The following is a 25,198-nucleotide window of genomic DNA, read 5'->3' on the forward strand; positions in this document are numbered from 1 at the left end:
TTGTCGAGATTAAGATTAACTCTAAACTGAAGAACTAAATAAATCATTGTAATAAAAAAACTCTAAATTTAGAGTTTGACCCTGATGTCCATATCACATAACTTTGAGAAAATATGCTTATAAAATGATGAAAACCAACTGCTAAGTGTTTTCTTCTAACCTTTTGAATCTGTTTCGTCGCACTTGCCAATCTCATGATCTCCTGTTGACTTTCAGGATGAAAGGAATGAATCAGACCATTATCTTTGTGTTTGAGAGACCAGATGTCTGTGATGATCAGGAGCAATGAACTTCAGACATCCTTTCATCAGCTTTTCTGGAACTACTCTGAAACATCCTCTTTAAGATCCCATTCTGTTAGAAATGAATGATTCATACACAGTCACTGTGATTAAGCCAGTAAGTCTCGTTTTTATCAGTAAGATTTTTTTAAATGAATTAAAAGGATGCATTCAATTCATCAAAAGTGACAGTTAAGAGATTTATAACGTTACAAAAGATTTCTATTTCAATAAATGCTGTTTTTTGAACTTTCTATTAATCTGTGAATCCTGAAAAATAAAATGCATCACAATTTCCACAAAAATATTTTCAACATTGATAATAATAAATAATATTTCCTGAGCAGCAAATCATCACATTAGACAAATTTCTGAAGGCTTTCTTTGTTGTTGCTGAAAGAAGTCTCCTCAAGGCTGCATTTATTTGATCAAAAATGCAGTAAAAATTGTGAAATTTTATTACAATTTAAAACTACCTTTTTCTGTGTGAATCTGTGTTAAAGTGTAATGTATTTCTGTGATGCTCCGCTGTATTTTCAGCATCATTCCTCCAGTTTTAAGTGTCACATGATCTTCAGAAATCAGAATAATATGATGATTTACTGCTCGAGAAACATTTCTGATTATTATCAATGTTGAAAGCACTTAATATTTCTGTTAAAAAAACAGCATTTATTTGAAATATATATTTTTTGCAAACATTATAAATGTATGTACTAGCACTTTTGATCAATTTAATGCATCCTTGTTGGATTAAAATATTATGTTTAAATTAAACAATAGTTAGCAAGCCAACAAACCAAAAAACATGTCTTCACTGCATAAAAAAAAGTTTATTAAAAGATTAATTCCAAACTAATAAAGGATGAACCGAAATAACGCCCTGGTTAAAAATCAACTAATAACTACATGTGCTCACAGTGTCCTCTAGTGTCCAGAGTGGTGCATGTCCAAGAAACAGTGCACATGAGCTCAAACAGTGACATGGAACAAAGCACAAACTGCATTTCATTAGAAATTAAATATATCTACATACTCCCATTAGAATGAGTAAACCAGTGAAACATCTTGACAATAACATGCATATGTTTGCATGTGCATATGTGCGCAAATAGCATTGAAATATCCTTCCTTTACTTCTAGAAAGAGCCCTCAGGAGATGCATATTAAACAGTAAATGAGGTTGTAAAAGATATGCATGAAAGATGGAATCTGAAAATATTGAATCTAACCTTAATTTATTTAAACCTGGAAATAAATAGACAGTTACAGAATTTTGGAAACTTTCAAGAAAAGTAAAAAAAAAAAAAAAAGTTTCTGCAGAATTTAAGATTTTATTTTATTTAAAAAAAAAAAAAATCTTAAGTCTAAAGAAATACTAGAGATTTTGATTTATTGAATTATTATTTAATAATTTATATTGAATATTATTATTTCAGGACAGTTGTAAGACACTTACATTTGAGATTCTATATCACCCAAAACATCAAAATATTTATTTTATTTTATTCATCAAGCATTCAAGAAGTCAGCGTATTTAATTATTTGTATAAAAAATTGGTTCCGTTTTATTTTAAAGTGTCCTTTTTACATAAATAAGTACAGAGTGATATGAATTAAAGGCATGCACTTTCATGCTTTCATGCACAGAAGCTTTTTGACTCACAGATGCTGATGGCCTTTTCCTGCAGTCAATGCAAACTCTGATTATCATCAAGAATATTTTTTATATGATTTTTCTTTATTAAATTAATCTTTTAATGTATCATTTAATTTATTATAATGTTTTATTTATTATATTAATATGTTTTAGTTTATTATTTAATTTATTATAATATTATTTATAATGTATTTAATATATAATATAATTTATTATAATACGTTTAATTTATTATATTAAGATATTACTTGAATTACAATATTTTAACATACATTGGTAACTCACTATCCCTGATGAAAAAAAAAAAACAACAAGGGTAATTTAACCCTAAAAATCCTACTGTTTCATATTTCTGAATGATCAAAGCAGTTCCCGTTAGACACCAAAACAAAACAATCGGGTTCCGGAAGCAAACACTTACTTCAACTGATTTCGAACAATAACTTATAAACCATTAAAAACCGACCTGCGCGCTGATTGAGATGTGCGTCTGATGAAGCCACCAGCCTCCATTATTTCAACTTAATTTTCAAAAAACCGCGTTTAACAGCGGAAACCCTTGTAAAACACTACATTTCCCATGATTCTACAAGAAGTTGACGCTGAGATTTGTTAACGCCCGCCCACTCGAGCGCTGTAGTTTTTGTAGTTCTTTTCTTTATTACTAGGTTGGCTTCTTATTATTCTTAAATTAAAAAAAACGCTACTCCACCTAGAGCTTTTAAGATAGAACCAACAAACTCAGCCTAGCTCTTCAAACTGTTTTGACTCGGGTTGCTTGCTCTTTTCTTACTGATCTGACATACAGTTTTCATAAAACTGAAGATTAAAAATTTACGGAATGTTCAAACGAGCCAAGATTACTCAAACTCCAACTGTCAAAATTCAAAGTTAAGCACTCAGGACCCCTTTGCTTTAAAATATGCTGAAAGAACTTTTAATTGGAGCTAGTCCGTGACAATATCGCTTTATAAAGTTTAAAATACTACAAATAATATATATATTTTTTTATTATATGTCACACATATTTCTCAGCAAGCTCCGAAAGCGAATCAAATTATTATTTGTGGTTACCTTGTGCTTTTTTTTCTCTCCTCTAAAATAATGGTAATTATGTAAAGCATTAATCTATAATACATTAAATTATTATTTAACAGAGATTCTTATTTAAATAAATATTACAGGAATGATCCCGTGCCGGAAGCCTCGCGGAAACTGAGCTGTCACTCAAACCTCGCGAGATTTGAATGCAGTTGGCGGCTAAGGGCCCGTCTCTTCTGTACAGGAAAGCTTGCTTCTGACATTTGAATGAAAAACATCGTCACAGAAGCGCAAAACGATGGCTTCGGCTCTGGAGCAGTTCGTGAATAACGTGCGGCAACTCTCCTCTCAAGGTACCCTCTTTTACACGCTTCTCCAACATTCAGACTAACGAAAACACGAGCTAACTAGCTGAATGCTAAAAGCCGTTAGCGCGATAGCATGCTAGTTGTTTATATTTCAGACAGTGACACATGGCAGTCGTTTATCCTAATCTATTCATCCAATCAGAAATAAAAAATAAATACATGTTGCAGAATAATAACAGGGCTTCTACCTGCTTTTAATTCCAGCGTAACGTTAATGACTAACTTAGACTGGTCATGTTAGCGGAGTCATTTATAAAAATGGTTTAAAATACCATAATAACAATATCACTGTGAGTCATGTAGAGCCAATCTGCAAGAAGAAGGACAGATTATCGTCATCCAAAACTAAATATGAGATCTTAATGGCATGTGTATTAGTACTAAACTGATGTGAAATCATGTTTTCATTGATATTTCTGTGTTTTCAGGTCAGATGACTCAACTGTGTGAGCTGATCAATAAAAGTGGAGAGCTTCTGGCCAAGAATCTGTCCCATCTGGACACTGTTCTGGGAGCGCTGGACATCCAGGAACATTCCCTTGGGGTTTTAGCCGTTCTGTACGTCTCCGATTCGTTGAATCCTATTCGAGCAAGGGTCTTTTCTGATGCTTCTTTTAATTGTATTGCAGGTTTGTGAAGTTCTCCATGCCGAACATCCCTGACTTCGAGACCCTGTTTTCTCAAGTCCAGCTCTTCATAAGCACCTGCAATGGAGAACACATCCGATACGCCACAGACACATGTGTGGAAACACATCAGCAGTTTTAAACATCATTTCCATAGTACTAGTACTAATATTTTCTGTGTTTTCTTCCTACAGTTGCTGGTCTGTGCCACCAGATGACAAACGCTCTTGTAGAAAGAAAACAGGCAGGTGTCCCTCGATCGTTTTAGAGGTTATCTATAAACCGATATTAAGTTGTCTTCTATTTCGCAGCCCTTACGTGGAATAAGTATACTTAAACAGGCCATAGACAAGATGCAGATGAACACAAACCAGCTGACCTCGGTGCATGCAGACCTGTGTCAGGTGAGTCTGAGAACAACTGGAGAATGTCATTACAGATTCATTGAGTTGTTATTTGTCATTAAAAGTTGTTAGTAAAGGAATCGTTCACCCAAAATACTGATATAGATTAGTTTGTGTCTTCATCAGGTTTGTAGAAATGTAGCATTGCATCAGTGTCTCATCAGTGGATGCTCTGCAGTGAATGGGTGCCGTCAGAATGAGAGTCTGATAAAAACATCACAATAATCCACAGCACTCCATCTGAACATCTGGAGAGGACAAAAGCTGAAACAATCCAGCATTAACAGTTTTAGGACTGTTTAAACGCTGCTTGATCTGTGCAGATTTCTCTCCTGATTCAGACCAGAACACTGTTTCACTGGAGGAAGTGTTAGGCCGGGTTCACACCGCAAGCTGCAGCAGAGCAGAAGCAGCGCGTATTTTTTTCGGTGCCTATGTTAACAGATGAGAGCGTTCACACCGCACGCAGAGGCTGCGCGGCAGAGCGTAGCAGAAGCAGAGCAGAAGCAGCAGTGTCGCGATCGTTTCGGCGCTGGGTCTATTTTTGCTGCGCTGCTGACGCTCAGTTAAAGTGAAAGTACACATTTGATGGACAAAATAAATATGATTTCACACAAAAAGTGCTCTAAATAAACAAAAAAGCACATATAGGGTGTTTTAACAAGAACTGGAGTATGTTAGGAAAGAAAATTAATATAAAAAAATATGTATAGAAGATAAAGTGACAATGATCATGGCCAAAATACACATGTACAGAAACGAAAAAGGATTAATAATAATTAATGATATCTACTGTGTTTTTTAGCAAATTACATAAAAAAATTATGATATTTAAAAACACATTTTCTATTTTTATTATAATTTTTATTTTTATTATTATTTTATAATTGTTTTTTTTTTTGTTTTTTTTTTTACAAAATCTGTTAAAGTACTTACAGTTCTATCCAAAAATAAAGTTTTTTGCCGAAATACAAAAACAACTTTAAATAATTTATATTGCTAGTTTAGCCTTGGAGATTTATTTATTATTAGTAGTAGTCGTATTCTTATAACTAATGGCAGAAAAACGAATGTCGTGCTGACAATCATAAACAACAGCACGTGGTGTCACAGGCGGTGGTCTTCAGAGTGCACCTGGAAAGACAATAAAGGACGACACTCGTCTCATCGTGAAAGTTGAGAAATATCAAGTTCTTTATGATCCACACAATGTACTTTACAAAGACTTGCAGGAGAAGGAAAAAGCATGGGATGAAGTTGATGGTAATATGCACCATGTTCTCTCGTCGGTTAATGGGATGAACCCAAAGTATGCGTCTTTTTCATAGTCTCCTTAATAACAAATATAGCGCGATGGCCTTTCTTCTATCAATAACACGTACTGCACGGAAAACAAAGACAGCAAAACAAAGATGCAACAAAAGTAACAATGAAATTATTAATTAAAAAAGCTTCTTGCCAAGTCTTTTTATTTAAATGGGAATAAAGCAATGCGAACGTACCCATTATAGAGTACTCTGACCAAAATCCGCTGTTCAGTTGCGCGCTGCCTCCGCTGCCGGTGTGATAGCAAAATAGGCGCGCGCTGCTTCTGCTCTGCTGCAGCTTGCAGTGTGAACCCGGCCTTATTATGGATTATAGACTCTATGTGTTTGAGTTAAAATCATCTTAATGCTGGATGTGTTTCATCTTTTGTCTTCTCCAGTTGTTCACTGATGGACTGGAGTGCTGTGGACTATTGTGATGTTTTTATCCGACTCTCATTCTGACGGCACCCATTCACTGCAGAGCAACTACATGGAATACACAGTCCTATATAACACTGTATCAACTGAAAATAATCAGATTTTTTTTTTCTAATAATTGTATTTTTATATATTTAAAAAAAAGTAGGCTTGTACAAAAACCATTTGACCAGTGAGGATCAGAGATGTGATGAATCTCAGAGGGTTAAACCGTCCTGATGTTTATTGTGTAACTAATGATTTGGCTCTTTGTGTACAGTTATGTCTATTGGCGAAGTGCTTCAAACCCGCAGTCCCATTCCTGGAGCTAGACATGATGGATATCTGCAAGGAGAACGGAGCGTACGACGCAAAGCACTTCCTGTGTTTTTACTACTATGGAGGCATGATCTATACAGGTCTGAAGAACTTTGAACGGGCGCTGTACTTCTTTGAACAGGTATTTATTTGTATGTGTACAGGATAATTTTGCCTCTGTTATTGCTCAGACAACATAGCTAAAATCTTTATAGATCTTGGCCTTTAGGTGATATTGAACATATGTTTAAAATTCTGCTTTATTTATTAATTTTTCATTATTTAAATCATTGTAATGCCATTTTTAAAGTCCAACCTAATGACCAAATCAAGAGCACATCAAATATGAAATATGAAAGTCTTTCTTTTTATGACACTTAATATCGTTATTTGTTCTGAAATGGTTTAAAAGTGTTCTTCTTTTTTTTTTTGGTGGTTGTTACTTTTTTTTTTTTTTTTTAAGTATCTTTTATCTAAACATCAGTTAAATCTCAGTATGTTAAAACATGTTTAATACAAGCAGTAAACAAAAAAATATTTTTACATTTAAATATTTTTTGATTTGTGCATTAAAAATACACATTAATAAACAATAGTATTTACCTACACCCTAAAACATTTGATGCGGATTTGCGTAAATCTCATTAAGCGATGGCACTAATGAACAATAATCAATCGAAATTTAATGAAAAATAATAAGCACATCAAAATCATTATGAATATATTGTAAACACCCAGCATATTTTCCATTTTCATGTCTAATTTCCTAGTAAATGTGATCATTTCTGTCTGTTTCCAGGCTATAACCACTCCAGCTATGGCTGTCAGTCACATCATGTTAGAAGCATACAAGAAGTACATCCTGGTCTCCCTCGTCCTACATGGCAAAGTACAGCCGCTCCCCAAATACACATCCCAGATCGTGGGCCGCTTCATCAAGGTGAGTGTCTCTGGCTCTGGATTGACTGTAAAGACCTCGTGAGCTCATCATGTTTTCTGTGTGTGTGTCTGTGATGTAAAGCCCCTCAGTAATGTCTACCACGAGCTGGCTCAGGTCTACGCCAGCAACAACCCGTCCGAGCTGCGCGCTCTGGTCAACAGACACGGCGAGACGTTCACACGAGACAACAACAGCGGCCTGGTCAAACAGTGCCTGTCCTCGCTCTACAAGAAAAACATCCAGAGGCTCACCAAGGTCTGAACACACACTGATCAGATGCAATGTGTTGTTAGTTATTCAGTGCAAATGAATCAATTCAGGTTATGAAACAACCCCCAAAGGATCATCTGAACTCATTATTGTGTTAAATGAGAAAAGTATACAAAATTTGGTAGATTTAGCATTGATTCAACAAGTTACTGTGTGGCCATAACATTGTTTTCAAAAGCACATCTCTAGTAACACACAATGCGGAGATTAATGGGTTTAAAAAAACATTTTTACATTAAAAATATATTGAAATATGACACTAAAACCAGTCTTGATGAGTGACTCATTCATTCAACTGATTTATTCAGCAATGAAGCAAATGACTATTTATGAATGAGACTCAGTCGATTTGATAAAAAACACTGATTCATTCAGTAACGAATCACGCACAACAGTTCTGCTGTGGCTTTGATCTGAACTTTTTTAGTTTTGAGCAGAATAGACGATATTGTGTGTAAAATGTAGCAGAAATTGATCTGTTACAATATATAGAATCAGAAATGCCAGTAGGAGTCACCAGACTTAATGAGTGAATCATTTATTGAACTGATTCGTTCAGAAAGGAAGCAAATGACTCTTTATATAAAATGTAGAGGCACATATCACATGATATAAATATAAGTGAGTGGGTGAATTTAAGGCACAGATTCTCATAGGCTTCATCATGCAGTCAATGAGAAACTGCATCAATATTTTTTCATAAATAAATGCACCGTGTTAAATGGACTGCCCTTAGTTTTTGTTGAGTTCGACTAGACCCAAAAGGGAATCTCTGTTCTTGTGATCGACAGACGTTCTTGACGTTATCTTTACAAGACATGGCGAGTCGAGTTCAGCTCTCCGGCGCTCAGGAAGCAGAGAAATACGTCCTACACATGGTACCAACTCAGCCTCGTCCTCCGAGTCACCGGATGCTTCTTATTTATTCAACATGCACGGTTTGTTAACGCTGGAATCTGTGCTCTTTCGTCTCCCAGATCGAGGATGGAGAGATCTATGCGAGTATTAACCAGAAAGATGGCATGGTGTGTTTTCATGACAACCCTGAGAAATACAACAACCCTGCGATGCTCCACAGAATCGACCAAGAGGTTCGTAACCATCAAACCGTGCTAATGTACGAGAGAACAGCATGCAGTTTACATTCACAGCCTCGTTATGACTCTTATTAATCACCATTTCCTTCATACATACATAGCAAACATAAATATATTATAAAATGCAAAAAACAAATAATACTCTGAAGATTAGGAAATTAACGGTGGACAAAAAAAAAAATAGTTTTGTTATTTGACGTATTTCAGTTTCACAAATGTGCAGCATTGTGTCGGAGGAATAATAAAAGGACATTTTCATTTAAAGATCATAAAAATGAGATAAATATAAAACTATTTATTATTTATGATATTATAAATAATTGTGGAAAATCACCATTTAAAATAACATTTAGTTTTTTATTATGATATAAAACAATTGTAATATACAGTAAAAACTAATATTACAATATAAAAATGTTTTCTATTACTATTTTTCTATTTTTATTTATTTTATTTATTATAATATGAAAATAATGTTATATGATTATACAATATATAAAACACTTATAAATACAGTAATGTTGTTAAATATTATTACATCCTAAAATAACTATAATATAAAACAATTGTAATATATTATAAATACAGTAAAAACTAATATGAGATATTGCAATTTAAAAAAAATTATATTGATATATTTTTGTTTTAATTTATTATAATGTAAAAATAAGTAATTATGCAATATATTAAATATTATACATACAGTAAAACAGTAATGTTGTCAAATGTTATTACAATTTAAAATAACTTATTTTTATTATAAAATAAAATAATTGTAATATTATAAATACAGTTAAAACAGTAATATTAGGTTACTACAATATAAAATAAAATTATTGTAATGTTTCTATTTTCATTTATTACAATTTAAAAATAGTTATATAATTATACAAAATATAAAATACTATTATAAATACAGTAATGTTGTGAAATATTATTACATTTTAAAATAACTTATTTTTACTATAATATAAAACTGTTGTTATATATTTATACAATAAAAACTGTAATATGAGATTATAATATAAAAATGTTTTCTATTGCTGTTTCTATTTCATTTCTTATAAGAATAATGTTATATAATTACACAATATATAAATATTATACATACAGTAAAAACCGTAATGATGTGATATTTTTATATTTTGAATATTATTACAATTGAAAATAACTTATTTTTATTATAATATAAAACAATTGTTATATATCATAAATACAGTAACAATTATAATATGAGATTATTACAAAATAAAAAAATTATATTGATAATTCTGTTTTCATTTATAATATAAAAATAATAATTATACAACATATAAAAATGTTATTATAAATTCAGTAAAACAGTAATGTTGTCAAATAGTATTACAATTTAAAATAACTTCATTTTTATTATAATATAAAACAATTGTAATATATTATAAACACAATAAAAACTGTAATATGAGATTACAATATAAAATGTTTTCTATTGCTATGTTTCTATTTTCATGTATTATAATATATAATAAAATACTAATATAAAAACAGTAATGTGAAATATTATTACAATTAAAAATAACTTTGATTTTCTATTTTATAGTGCGTTTATATATATATATATATATATATATATATGTATGTATGTATTTCTAAATTAACTGAAAATGTTTGGTGTTTAAAATCCACTTGAACACTTGTAATACACTGCATGTTTTAGTCTTAGCAATTCTGCACTACTTTAAATGTGATATAATGTTTATGCACGACTGCGTTTTGTCTCTTTATAAGTTAATGTAGGGTTTTTGAGTCTGATGTCTTTGGCTCTGATGCAGATGCTGAAGTGTATAGAGTTGGATGAAAAACTAAAGTCCATGGATCAAGAAATCACCGTAAACCCCCAGTTTGTGCAGAAGGTAGTAGTTTAAACCAGCTTGAGATTCAAGTGTAGACTCATCTATATCTTATATCTCTATATAACCAGGCTCTGTGTTTCTGTGTTTCAGAGTATGGGGATGCAGGAGGATGATGTCGGCAGCAAGACGTCGAGCTACTCTTGAGTCCTCCGTGCGGATCGCTGCTTCACTCACGTCCTCTTCCTCATCACAAACCCTTCATGAGAGCAACATCAGTTTGGATACAGACTATATCGGAGGAAGACATAAATGTGTGGAATTACTATTTTTTTCTGGTTCTGTCACTGCACAAGAACTAATTTTGTCAGTGTTTATTTATCAGTGCTTGGTTGATGTGCCACTGCATCATTTCTGCTCATACAAATAAAGAGACCGGACTCCTTTGTTCAAAAGAGTTGTTGAGATTATATTTGCATGCTTGTCTTTACTGCAACACATGAAGAAACCACCTTAAAATCTTAAACGCACAAACTATTTACTTCTGATATAATTAATAATCAATTTATTTGTTTCTCGATCTTATAATATTGTACATTCACTTGTCTAGCACATAAGGTCATAATATTGTCTTATTAAATTTCAATCTTGTAATATTTAGAAATGATTAATTGATGTCTTTAAGCAAAATTGAAGTTTGTCATTTATTTATGGGCCTAAGATGTTCCACACATAGGTTTCACTCTAATATGTGATCAACAAAACAATGGAGGCTTTCTAAAAAACAGATTTATGACTCAAACTCAGAATCAGCAATCACGAATGAGACACTTCCACAATCCACAGAGCATCTCTTTAGGCATGTGGCATGTTTTTTTACTTCAATGACATAACCAACCAGAAAAGAAGGTGCGACCGCAGCCAATCACAGGCGCCCATGCGGCGAACAAGCCTTTAAACAAAGACAAGCGGTCGCGCCGTCCAATCAGATGTCGGAGTTCTCGAAAGCGGGCGGGCGTTTAAAGGAAATGACACGCGCGATGGCCAATCGCAGCCGCGCACTGCAAGCCACCCTCCAATCAGCGTTCAACATCGCAAGGTTCGCGTCGCCCACGGTGCTCAGTTGAATTCCCTTGCCGTCCATTAAAACAGCCGACTTGGAAAATATAATATCAAAGTGTGTTCAGCGCAGCCACAAGCCCTTGTGCTTAATTCTCGCCAGGGATGATATATTTATGCAGCGAGGGCGCTGGGAAACTCTCTCCGCATGTGTAAGGCACGCATCTGCGACCCTGTCGTGGCTCGCCGCATCGCCTGGCAGAACGGAACAATCGCTGGATAATTCTCCTCGTGACTTCAGTTGAGCTGATTTCATCTCTGAAACACAGAGGAACTCGGATGAGGGTTGTGTCATGAGTCCGGCAGGGTGCTCCCATGTGAATGCGTTCAAAGTGGACAACTGGAAGCAGAATCTGCGGGTTATATACCAGTGCTTTGTGTGGAGCGGCTCTGCCGAAACCAGGAAACGCAAGGTAAATAACATGCATCAGTGCATCGGCCCGTGCTTCTCGATGCCAGCTCGCATAACTCTCTCAAACACAAACGGGTGTGTAATGCACAAGGCCATTTATTTCCATAGAGGGCTCTGAGTGCGCGTGCATCCCTGTGTGCACCAGAGGATGCATCGGCTGGCCTGCGCTGACTCTGTGCATTGGTTTCATAGGGCTGGACGTGGGATGCTTTTCCGCTGTCAGTGTTTTTTGGTTACTTTAGGGAGTTTAATTCGTCATTTCGAGCGTGCAACACTTTCCTTGGATCTCAGACGTTGTCTGATGCGAAACGAGAATTGCCAGGCCTAAAAATCAGTGATTGCCCAATACACGAATAGAGGTTTCAGTTTCACAGTTTATCACGGAATCTGTCCATTGTGTGGCCGGACTAAGAAGTTATGGTCACTGCCTTAACCTCCACTTAAATATGCACTTTATTATACATCCATGATGGAGTCGGTGATATCGATTCGCGAAATGATTGAGTCGGATCATTTCATTGAGTCGTTTGAATCGATTAAAATAATTCGTTCACGAACTGCACAGAATCGGGCGGCGATTCTTTTGAACCGAAACCGTTTTCTCGGCTCTATAACTGTTGTGTATATAACTGTACATCCAGGTTGACAAACCGCTCAACTAAATGACAGTTTTATAAGATGATTCGGCTTCAACATAAAGTTTCTCATATGTACAAAAAACGTATGACATTATTGCAAGAGTCTGCTTCCTGAAGTAAAAATCCCATTAATTTTCTCCGCCGAGGAATTGATTTTAACAATAACCTATATATTATTAAAGACAGACATGTTCTAAACTAAGAGGTTGCTAATCCATGAAATTTGCTTTTGTTGAAGCCACCAGCCTGCATAATTTAAATTTATTTTCCAAATAACCACGTTTAACAGCATGAAAAACTACATTACCCATGATTCAGCAGAAAGTCTCCACCAATCGGAGAATAGAAACAAGCAATTTGCAAAAGAACTCTTTAACGCCCACCAACTCACCTGAAGCACTTAAATATTTGTGTATATGTGTATATATATTTGGATAAGAATATGCTCTTTCTATATACGTAACATCTTTAAATGAATAGTTTTATTTTTATCCATCGTTTTCAGTACAGTTATTTCCAATTCTTTATGCTAATGTAGTTCTATACCTCATTAAAGCCATCAAGTTCACAGTCTTGTACCCTTATCTTTCTGACTGATTTTCTAAACAATGTTTTTTTGCTTTAAATCCAAGGTTGTAGTATTGGGAATCACACTGTATGCGCTGCTTATAGACACTAAAAGATATAATGATTTATGCAACAGATGCTCATTTTCACAAAATGGATAAATATGGTTAAAAACATACTGGGAAATACAAACACCGATGTTTTAATAAATGCAAACCTACTCAAGTTAATAAAACATGCATTGAGTCCATAATGCAGAAATCTCTACAAACCTTATTATCTTATAAATAAGTCAAAAAGGGAAAAAAAACTCTCATAAAATATACAGTTGCACATTTCAATGAAGATCCCTGTGACACTGAACCACATAATCAACAGAAGAAAGAAAGAATCTCCATGCCACCTCTTGATGAATTTCCACACAGAGATATGCAATAATATAAAGAGGATGTTTTGTCTTGTCTTTGATATAGGCTATTAATAACTAAAAATCCAATAAGCCAGAGCTTATCGACATCGTCTTGTGCACTTATCCAATTGGTACGTGTAGGTGCCAGATGCTGTGTGATTGGACAAAGAACCATTAAATGGTGAAGAACCATTGATTCGTAAAGGACCATTGATTGGTTTTGAATTGCTTCTTTAAAGCAACTAATTGTATCTAAAACGAGTTACTGTTCCATCACTTCTCAATGATAACTAGGCGTGTGGCATCAAATGTCAGTTTAATAACTAACTGTTCTCACCCAACCCGTCTCCCTCTGAAAACCCAAGAGTTATCTTGTAATGTGTGTTATGATTATTTCGAATCAGATGTCATGCTTCATATGTGTCTCATCATGTGTTCTTCTGAAAGAATCCCCAGTCTCGCATGCTAGCGAGGTCTGATATGTCGAACAAACATTCATCACAAAATGATTTTTATCAATGATTTCTTGGATGAATCTTTGGCAGTCGGTCGTTATTAATACAGAGTGAATGGCGTCATGTTGCCTCGAGTTACATCTGGTTCACTCAGGATCGCATGACTCACTGGCACAATTGAGTTTTATGGATGATTTGTTCATGTTGCATTAAGTTTTTTTACAAGAAGATGGTGTTACTTCTAGCATAATTATTCTCTAGTTCTCATCTATAATCCACTCAAAGGCCAAATTGAGTGAGTTATATTTTACTGCATGCATCAAATTGCAAGTTATTATTGCTCACTGTGTACATGATTCTGTACACTGATTGTTCTGTAAATCTCCCCTGTAAATTGTAATTTGGTTTGTATTACACCACATTTGATCTATTAGACACACCCGCTACTATGCTGTTTATTTAATGCCCTGTTTAGACCTGCTCAAAATGTACTTACTGGAGGTTACAGCTGCTCTTCTCTTAAACATAGAACTATGGAAGTGATGATTAACCGTGAGCCAGTTGAAAATCGATTAAAATATGTGACGAATCAAACTGGTTGTGATGCGAGCAAATCGTTATTTAATTAGGGGTAGGAGTTTATATGAATGTATGTCTGAGGGTACTTTTAAATGGGATTTATTTTTTTTCATCTTGCATTTGTTTAATGCCTATAAATGCAGCGCAACGCTGCATTTACTTTTTTGTTTGTTTTGGTAACCAAGGAAACGCTTTAAGCGCCACCTGCTGGCAGAGAGTGGATCTGCGTCTTGTTTAGCTCGTCTGCTGTTTCTGTTTCATGCAGATATTTTTATGTATAGTTTCACAAAACTGAAGTCAAACCATTGTTTTTCTTCAAATTTATGCAGCATCAACAATCTAAATTCATTGGTTGCCTCTAATTTTAAATGGAAAGAGCCTTATTTTGTTTATTTGAAGCGTTTATTTTTATTTGCGTTATTTATTTGATTTGGGTCTTGTTTTAAAATTTCAATTTATTTTGGTTATTTAAATTTACGTTATTTACAATTTTGACATTTAATTAATAATTTGTCTTAAATCTCATTTTGTTAAAAACAAATAGTGAATCAAATCATGAAATCAAAATCGTGAATCGCATCATGAGTTCATTGAATCGTTACATCTCTACATATAACTACTTCTATTAGATTTATGATTGCATTTATTACATTTGACGTGCAGGAACAAATGTTCAAACTAAATGGGGTTTCTGTAGAAGTTATACTTTACAGCATTGATAAAACTTCAAGTCTTTTTAAAATACTTCTGTTACACTGTTCTGAGAAGAAGAAAAAACCTGGAAATTAAATAAATCAGATTATATTGTGAAAGCAAATATTTTTTTACATTCCCTATTTTCAGTTCACCTTCAATTAACAAGTTATCAGCTTAGCATTCTAGCCTAGTGTAGTGCTAATTTCTTTAGAAAGGCATTTTTGATTAGCTAGATGTCGTCACAGTTTTAGATCAGGCATTGAAGTGGGCGATAATATGATATTCGCCTACTAGTATTGTGATTTGTGATGTTATCCATTTCAGTTACAGATGTCGTATATGTCACACACAAACATGGCAAACTGTGATTGGTCGCTTCACTTGTCAGTCACACAGTCTATCAAACTGGGTGGTTCTTATAACAAAACGTTTACAACTACCAAACTGGGTTCAGATTATGAGAAGTGTCCATTGGATGTAGTAGTATTATTATTATTATTATCTGTAGTATTTTAAAGGTCCCGTTTTTCGTGCTTTTTTGAAGCTTTGATTGTGTTTACAGTGTGCATTATAACGTGTTCGTGTTTCGTGTGTAAAAAAACACAGTATTTTTCACACAATTCACTTATCTGTATACCGCTGTTTTCACTGTCATAAAAACGGGCTGATGACTTCCTTGTTCTATAAAGTCCCTCCTTCAGAAACACGTGACGAGTTCTGATTGGGCCAGCGGTTCCTGTGTTGTGATTGGACAGCAGCTGAGCGCACGCTGCCCTCCTGGAAACACGATTGGACTAGTTTTGTACTAGTTTTGAGAAGCAAGTGGGCAGGAGCATGTGCTGGAGATGTACTTATAATCACAGGAGCGTTTTTACTGTCGAGATGCGCATGAAAATCGCATTTGATTTTTTTGCACAACCCTAACATCTAGTTAACAAAGCTAAACCGCTTTGCCCTTTGTGTAATAAGTTACAGAAACTGTTAAACGCACCAACTTAAATAATAAAATACACTTACCAGTTGTGGTCCATAAACAACGCCTTCTCCAGACAAAGAGGGAACTGCTCCATCTTTCAGGAATAATCTTTGTGTGAATCCGGCATTAAACTGATTGAGATTGAGGAAGCTGTCCTCAGCAAAATGTGCTGCACATAGTTTTACATGTGGATTATAATTTTCGGGAACCGAGTTAAACATAAATTGTAACCATTAATCTCCAAGTACAGCGTCCCTGGGAAGCCCAAACAGAGATGATTGGACTCCGAGATGAAAATAACAGCGTTTCGACGACATGGAGACAAACACAAATGCAACTCTTCCTCCTTCTCCGTCGGAGCGCAACAAGACCACGCCCCCTTTTTGTGTATTGAGAATGAGATGTCGTCACGACACAGCGCCCCGCCCCCAGAGACCGCGTCTCCTCCCCTTTCCGCCATTTTGGGAGGATACCCGCCAGCACAGTTCATTGTTTACATTGGTAGTAGAGGAGGTTGTCGCACTATTCTAGAATGCCTGGAAAACACTGCTGTGTAAAAAACTGCTCCAGTGTCTCACACGATTGTCGTGGAAACTGTAGGAACCATTTGTTACAGTTTTTTCGCTTCCCTACATGGAAAAAGCATGAGGGAGAGCATGTCTCCGATGTGACAAAGAGACGTCGGATTTCTTGGGTGTCTGTAAACTTGATTTTTTTTCCTCACACAATAATTTTCATTTTGGGTGAACTATACACACTAGCTGCTACATATTGTCACTATCCATGATATATATTGTTGCATTTTTGTATTGCAATATATTGTGACACGATATTGTTACACCCCAATTGACACTATTTCATTTGAACTGAATGCCATCACTGTTTGATCCAGAGCTGCTGTAAGTTACAGCAGAAACAAACTTTGTTATTTTACTGTTATTATTATTATATTATTAATCTGCTTTGATACAATCTGGATTGTAAAAAGCACTATATAATTAAAAGTGACTTGACAAAAGGTGAAGCAACTTACCTTTGCCAGTACAACAGTGTTTTCACAGTTTGGGGGCTTGTAGATGACCAAGTCGCGCACCCAGCCGCAGCAGAATGTCTCGTAACTTTCCAAGGATTTCAGGCTTTTGAATTCTAGCATAGTGTAATAACTGATGCCAAATAACCAAGTAATTAACTATTTCCATGTAAGTGCAAGGTGGTAAAGAGTCTAGGTCTTTGTTCCATTCAGCTGCAGGCAGCTCGTATGGGTCGACGTTTTTTATATTAGCCAGTTTCTCTAAATACCTCTGTTTGGCATTGGTAGTTTCTCCCTGTAAGGACCCTTTTCTTTTGCCGCATTCTTCTCCATTTCTTCTTAATTTCTATATTATATATATATATATATTGCCCCTGGCAACCGATAGCGTATCCTCCCAAAATGGTGGACGGGCGCAATTCGTCACGTGACAGCAAGCTACCGTGACGCATCTCCTCATTCTCAATACATGTGGGCGGAGGTTAGTCACCGTTTTAGTGACGTCATTCCTGCAGGAAGTAGAGGGATGTAGTCCAAACGGGTCGTTTTTTGTAGGCGGATTCTGTTAAATAAAATATCTCGCTTGGCATTGACCTTTGAGCTTTAGAATTTTACAGATATTATTTATACTCTAACAACAACATTACACACTAACTAAAGTTTAAAACATGGGATCATGAAGAATGGGACCTTTAAGTCGGCACGATCGAGGAGTGTTTGTTGTGTAGTGCGTTAGGGCTGTCGCGGTTAAGAATTTTTTTTTTAACATACCGTATTTTTCGGACTATAAGTCACACCTGAGTATAAGTCGCATCTGTCCAAAAATACGTCATGATGAGGAAAAAAACATATATAAATCGCACTGGACTATAAGTCGCATTCATTTAGAACCAAGAGAAAACATTACCGTCTACAGCCGCGAGAGGGTGCTCCGTCTAGAAAACCGTTATAAGAAAACGCTTAATGTGGCTTAATGTACTAAGACAGTGATTTTTATAAACCAAACTCATTAAAAATTATACTAAAAGTATACGATGTAAAAACAAAAACAAAAAAAAAACAGATGAGCCCTGAATATGAATGAAAGTCGTTTAATAACACGTTAAGACTTATGATGGTTTTCTATGAGAGGAAAAGGCTTAATGTGTTATTAAACCTGTTGAATTCATATTCAGGGATCATCTGATTTTTTTGTAGATAATATACTTTATTAATATGATGTTTAGTGAGTTTGGTCTGTTAATATCACTGTGTTAGTACATTAAAACACGTTAAGCGTTTTTCACGTTAAGCGTTTTAGGATGTCCCGATGACCTCAAATTAGATGTATTGCCGCGTCACAGGAACCTTTTTGCAGCAAATTTTGCATATCGGCTCATCTATATTCGCTGGCTCGCCCTTTTCATTGGGTTGAAAGCCGAAATGTTCCCAAACTGGCGACGTGACATTAGGTTTTGGGACGAGATCGAGCGCCTCCCATGGTTTCAGCCGGCCTATTCAAAACAAATGAAGCACCATAAAGCTACAACGGCTCGCGAGAAAATTACAGTCCTAACCATATTGTATCATTAATTTATGTAACATTGAATGCACAGTGACAAATTGAAAAAACAAGAAGGCCACAGCCTCATAAAAAAAATATATAAATAAAAAGGAAATAAATTGAACACTGCGGTTTCTGCGGTTGCTATCTTTCCTCTGCGTTTGCGTTTGTCAATAGCGCGGTATTACAATATTGCGGTTATCGCGACAGCCCTATAGTGCGTCACGTTACATAGATTATTCTAAGCCTGTGGGTGTTTTAGTTTATTTATTGTATGTGCTTGTATTCACCTAAGCTTAGCTTCACATCTCTGGCCCGGTTTACACCTGCTTTCTGTTTTATTGCATTGTTTACTTACAACTATATATATATAATTTTTTTCTTTTTTTTTTTTACATATTTTCTTATTGTCGCATAATGAAATTAAATGGTGTTTTAATAGTTTTTGCTATGGTATAAAAATTTTTTCCAAGGAACACGCATCTTTACTGCTATTGGTACAGACTAATGACATTTTGGAATCATAAAAAAAAAAAACCTGGAAGTAAAAAAAAACAAAATATATATATATAAAATGTGTGAGTGTGTCGGTGTAAAATATAACAAAATAATAAATAAAATTATAATATATACATATATTTATATAATATAAAAGATAGTCATATAAAATACTATGCATTTTTTTACTTTTAAGTTTGGAGTTATTTTAAAAAGTATATAATAAATAAATAAATACACACACACACACACACACACAGGGCCTCTGGAAAACTCTGATGAAAGTGCACAACACATTAGTGTTGTCAAAAGACCCGGTACTTCGGTACCAAGTCGGTACAAAAAAATATTAAATGTGAGGGTACCAGGTTTCTTTAAGTACCGGTAGTACCGAAGTCCCGTTCAAACCCGGTTCAGCGCTATGATTTCCCCGAAGCAGAAAACGAGGACGGAATCTCAAAATCCAGTCATGAAAATGAAACTTACATTTTAATATGGAAGAATTTGTCAAAGTTAGCATAAATTAATCAAATCAAATCTCCATGTGGACCAGTATCTGTAAATGTTAAGCCGCAAAAGTTGTTTGAAATATGAATCCGTGTTCTGCACGTCTCTGTGTGAATTAATGAATGGCAGAGACGTGCGGGTTTGTTTACTACATAGACTGAAGCACATGACGCTTGCATTAATTTCATCATCTGAGCTTCAGAGTTCTCTCTCCATCAAGCGATCTGAACTTTTCAGTTCATCTCAATGGACGCACAGCGCACCTGTAATTGATGCTCTGTAAACTCTGTGTGAAGGCACACGACTCACCGTCGCTTTACTGATAGCGCTGTTTCTCACACATGCAAAGAGAGCGAGAGCGAGAGTCTTACCACGCTGAATCGACACACTATATGTAAACTATTCTTTGTCTTCTCCTGTCAAAATAATGGAGTTCATGTAGAATTATTCATATTCATTTTCGAACAAGCGGAAGACACACCGGTTTTTCCGGTAGAGGGCGGAGCTAATGCGCAAATGGCAATTTCATTGGCTGGCGCTGATCTATTTCAGCAAATCAGTTTGACCGAACGCAGACAACGTGATTAATATTCATGAACCCAGCAGCTCATCAATTCATAGTGCATTGTATATAAAAAGTGTGAGTGAAGTGACATTCCGCCAAGTATGGTGACCCATACTCAGAATTTGTGCTCTGCATTTAACCCATCCGAAGTGCACACACACACACACACTGTGAGCACACACCCGGAGCAGTGAACACACACACACACACTGTGAGCACACACCCGGAGCAGTGAACACACACACACACACTGTGAGCACACACCCGGAGCAGTGGGCAGCCATTTATGCTGCGGCGCCCGGGGAGCAGTTGGGGGTTCAGTGCCTTGCTCAAGGGCACCTAAGTCGTGGTATTGAAGGTGGAGAGAGAACTGTACATGCACTCCCCCCACCCACAATTCCTGCCGGCCCGGGACTCGAACTCACAACCTTTCGATTGGGAGTCCGACTCTCTAACCATTAGGCCACGACTTCCCCACCGAGTATGAGTATGATAGTAGAATCAGTAGTAGTATTATCTTTTAATAATAATTAATATGATCTATTACTATTTTTTGTGACCAAAAATATCTTAAGCATCACCACCAGTCTTAAGTTCAGTTAAAATGACAAATATGCATTCATTAGGCCTAAAAGTTAATTTTTATATAAAGACATTGTGCTAGAAATATTACTATTATTTAGTAAAATGTATGTGATACTGCTACTACTGTTGAAAAAATGTATAAAATTTTATTTTTTAAAGAAATAAATCATAATATTTCTTCCATGTTTTAATTTTAATAGCAAATCCCCTTTATTTACCAAAAATAAAATGTTTAAATTTCATAAATTAAAAGACAAATTAAATTTGGGTGAAACTTGTTTACTGTTTTTCATAATTATATAACTTGTAGAAAAACTTTAAACACAATTGTAAATAAGTATAAAGAATGGCATTGGTTTTATTTTTAGTGCTAAAAAGTTATTTTTTTTTAATTAGCATATTTTTGTGTTTTGCTTTGGTACCGAAATTGATACCGAGAACCGTGGATTTTCACTGGTATCGGTACCGAATACTCAAATTTTGGTACCGTGACAACACTACAACACACAGTGGTGAATTAGTTAATTTCTGTCCGTTACTCTTGACTAATGAGCATTTCATACTTCGTTTGCCAACAGCACGTCAGTGTTAGAAGAGCTGTTACTCCGAGTGCCTGGAAACCGGCTTCCTTTTGAGAAATGGCTCAACCAAAGTGCATCGAAGCCTGCACTGAAGCTTGTCTAATTACGCATACGGTCTTCATTCACCATTAAAAACTGTTTTTATTGAGCGGCAGAGCTTCAGCAGATCTTCTGAGCATCTGAAGCGTTCGACAGCAGGCCTCAGAGCAGTTTCTGGAGGCATTGAGGATGTTTTAAATCAGGAAAACGGAGCAATACTCCAGGAGGAAGATGAAGGACTCGTGCTCCGCTACCGTTTTATCGGCTCATAATTCATAGCCTTACAAATGCTTAAACACCGCTTTTGTGACTTGAATATGAATCAAGAACGTTTGATCTTTTTGTATCTTTGTGGCGGAGGAGGCTGGCTTCGTTCCACAGACGCTAAAGATTACGTTCAAGGCTATAACACAAACTGCAGAAGATTTCCAGACTAATAAATGAGAAGGAGACACCGCTAACTTTGACCAAACACATTTTTCAGTAGTGTGAACTTTAGTTTATTTATTTGCACGTTGTATTACACACGCAGCTTTATAATCAAGTCAAATCAATATAATATCAAACATATTTATTTAGTTAAACACTTCAGTTTCTTTACTTTTATGAATATTTATATTTGTTTATGCTTTAAATTTTTTATTGTATTTTCTATGTCAGTTGTCAAACTTGTTTATTTATGAATTACCAAATTAATATTTTTATTTATTTTCATTTGTTTTTCTTTTTTAGGTTAATTATAGAAATTCAAGTCTTTGAATGAATTAATATCTAAATATTCAATGCTGGGCAGATTACTTTTAATGAGATCTTAAATTATCCATTACTGATTATAAATGACATGACTGAAATTGTAGTTAGCTGGATTTCGCATATTCCATAGTGGACTATTTTTAGATTACATTTATTTTTGCATAACTCTTAAGAAAGCTAATTCCATTCATCAACATCATGAAGTGCATTAAACATTGCATTATAAAAAAAAACAAATAAACAAAACCGCAGGAGGTTTGATGAGAGTTGATAAAGCAAATAATAATCCATAAAAAATGTCAAATTAAAATAACTCCTTTTAAAATAAAAACAATCAATATAAAACGTGAAAAGTAACTAATACAACTTTAGTAATTTAGGCGAATTAAACCATTGTGAATTTTTAAAACCATTTTTATTTGATTGCACACAAAAGCGCATTCTTTGTGAATGACATCTGTTCTTTTCTCTTTAGGTTAACTCAATTTTATGAAAAATGTAATAGTGTCAAAACATTAAATTCAAATTAATTTATAAAGTCTGTAAATGTGCTCTAATGTCTGCAGCATCACTGGAGAGAAATCTGTAGTTTAGCCACAGAATAGTTATGACATTTTGATTCAATGTTGCAAGAATTTTAAGTAATGGCTTTTTTTACCATGAAAAAGAAAGATAAAATAAACATGCACAGATGCATTGTTCACAATTAGATATACTAGAAAATACTACATTTTCATGCATCCTTAAATGTTTCAGCTTTTTTTTTTTTTTTTTTTTTTTTTTTTTTTTTTTTTGCATAAGTAGTTCTGTGCATTATTTACAAAAAAAAAAAAAACTATAATAAATCCCATTCTTAAACGTTCTACAAGATCATAATGTTGTTAATATCTGTTTTATATAAGATGGTCTGGTGTTGAATATCGCTGGTGCTCGCAGGATTGTTAATATTTTCTCTTCTGAATACAAATGAAATGCTGGCTCTGTACTGAACACATTAAAGCTGGATCAGTGGAAGCGTCTGTGTCCTTGTCGCACCGGTCGTTTAGCTCCATTCACTCGCTCCGATGGTGCTCGTTCTGTTGTCTGCTGGGTGTTGTGTCTTCGGGGAATAGCAGAAGGGCGAGATGTGAAGCTGAAAATGGGGTCTCGGCACACATAGCTGGGCTGGAGTTTAAAAGCTTTAATCACCGGATCTAAAACCAGCAGTACAGTACTAAAGAAAGACCTCTGAGCTCATGCATTGGGAATAGTGATGTGGTTTTTTAGGTTAAATCTAGTTTTTCTCTTTGCATTTTATTTTTTGCTTTAACATTATATGCATCTCTTCTCTACTGTGATGCATATTCGAGTAAAGCTTCTGAAATGAAAAAGAAAAAGTAGGGTGAGAATTGATATGAATATTTTTGTTTATTATAAATAATATCCATGCATATCCATTTTTTTTTTATTCATATGACCTATGAATAAAAAAAAAAAATAAGTGTGCATGGATAAATTGTTTATTATGAACATATGCAATTCTTATTTATGTAAGTATGACTAAACGCCTGCGTCTCTCTCTTTTGTTCCCAGGCGAAGTCATGTATATGTCACCTGTGTGGAGCTCATTTGAATCGACTTCACTCCTGTCTCCACTGTGTGTTCTTCGGCTGCTTCAGCAAGAAACACATCCACGAGCACGCCAAGAGCAAGAGACACAACCTAGGTGAGATGCACACAGACACATCTCTGCTTCTCTCCACACGGACGGACGTCAGCAGCAGAAGACCGAGCACATGAGCTCGACTCGTGTGCAGAACACACAGTTATAACTCAGAGAGAGCTGATTAATAAAGCACACACACTCATGGCATCAAGGCTCTGTAGGAAGTGTACATATAAATGGAAAACTAAACCTATATATTTATGTGTGTGTGTGTGTGTGTGTGTGTAAACTCTGAAAATGTTTTATTTATTTCACAAATCATTGATGTTATTTCAGTCTTAATGGTTAAAATAAATTAGTAATCAAAAAGCATGTCTAATCAAATTGAAATAATACAACTTCAAAAAGTTAATATTTTTTACAACACTATTTTTAATTAAAAAAAATGTAATGTCTGTAATTGGATTCATGTAATTTTTTTTCTTCTGAAATTCTGTTTTGTCACTTTAAATTTCCAGATTTATGGTTTAAAAAAATTATTTATATAAGTAAGCAGTAAAAATGTTATAGAATTTTATTTTTGTAAATTATTTCTATTATTATTTCGGTATTTTTTTATTTTTGTGAATTACATTTTAAAGAAAATCATGTCTAATCAATTAAATTAATAAAAAAAGTTCATCATTTTTTAAAAACAACTCCCCTTAAGTGTGTGTGTGTGTGTGTGTGTGTGTGTGTGTGTATTAGGGCTGCACGATATTGGGAAAAAATGACATTGCAATATTTTTTTTTTCTGCGATAAGAAATCGAATCAAATTTTTTCTTACAAACAAAAACGGGGTGAGCACACTTACATTCTCATTTTAAATGATTTAAACATTTATTATTTAAATTAGAGTAAATTATTTGTTTGTAGCTTTAGGATATGGTTTGAATTGTTAACATATTAACTAACATGAACTTACCACGAGCAATACTTTTGTTACTATATTTATTAATCTTTATCTTAGTTTATAAAATCACAGCTGTTCATTGTTTGGCAA

The 25,198-nt window shown here is 34.7% G+C and overlaps 2 protein-coding genes across 3 annotated transcripts in view; both read left to right on the forward strand.

Moving 5' to 3' along the window:
* Positions 1-3,153: 3,153 nt before the first annotated feature.
* cops3 (COP9 signalosome subunit 3) lies at positions 3,154-11,028 on the forward strand. Its single transcript, XM_059530338.1, has 12 exons — positions 3,154-3,335; positions 3,779-3,908; positions 3,980-4,092; positions 4,171-4,220; positions 4,288-4,380; positions 6,385-6,564; positions 7,222-7,362; positions 7,444-7,617; positions 8,424-8,510; positions 8,610-8,723; positions 10,541-10,621; positions 10,712-11,028. Exons 1-12 carry the CDS (start codon positions 3,281-3,283, stop codon positions 10,763-10,765), a joined length of 1,272 nt encoding a protein of 423 aa, XP_059386321.1. The 5' UTR covers positions 3,154-3,280; the 3' UTR covers positions 10,766-11,028.
* A 528-nt stretch (positions 11,029-11,556) lies between these two features.
* Positions 11,557-25,198, forward strand: part of usp22 (ubiquitin specific peptidase 22) — a 45,755-nt gene continuing 32,113 nt past the window's right edge. The window contains exons 1-2 of one of the 2 annotated variants that reach the window (XM_059530340.1): positions 11,557-12,090; positions 24,083-24,215. In XM_059530340.1, coding sequence (XP_059386323.1) covers positions 11,971-12,090; positions 24,083-24,215 — 253 coding nt within the window. In that variant the 5' untranslated portion in view covers positions 11,557-11,970. The remainder of the gene's footprint in view (positions 12,091-24,082; positions 24,216-25,198) is intronic. The other variant, XM_059530341.1, reaches the window with a different exon arrangement.

This window comes from Carassius carassius, chromosome 39 (assembly GCF_963082965.1).
Source record: "Carassius carassius chromosome 39, fCarCar2.1, whole genome shotgun sequence".
In the NCBI taxonomy this organism is placed as follows: Eukaryota; Metazoa; Chordata; class Actinopteri; order Cypriniformes; family Cyprinidae; genus Carassius; species Carassius carassius.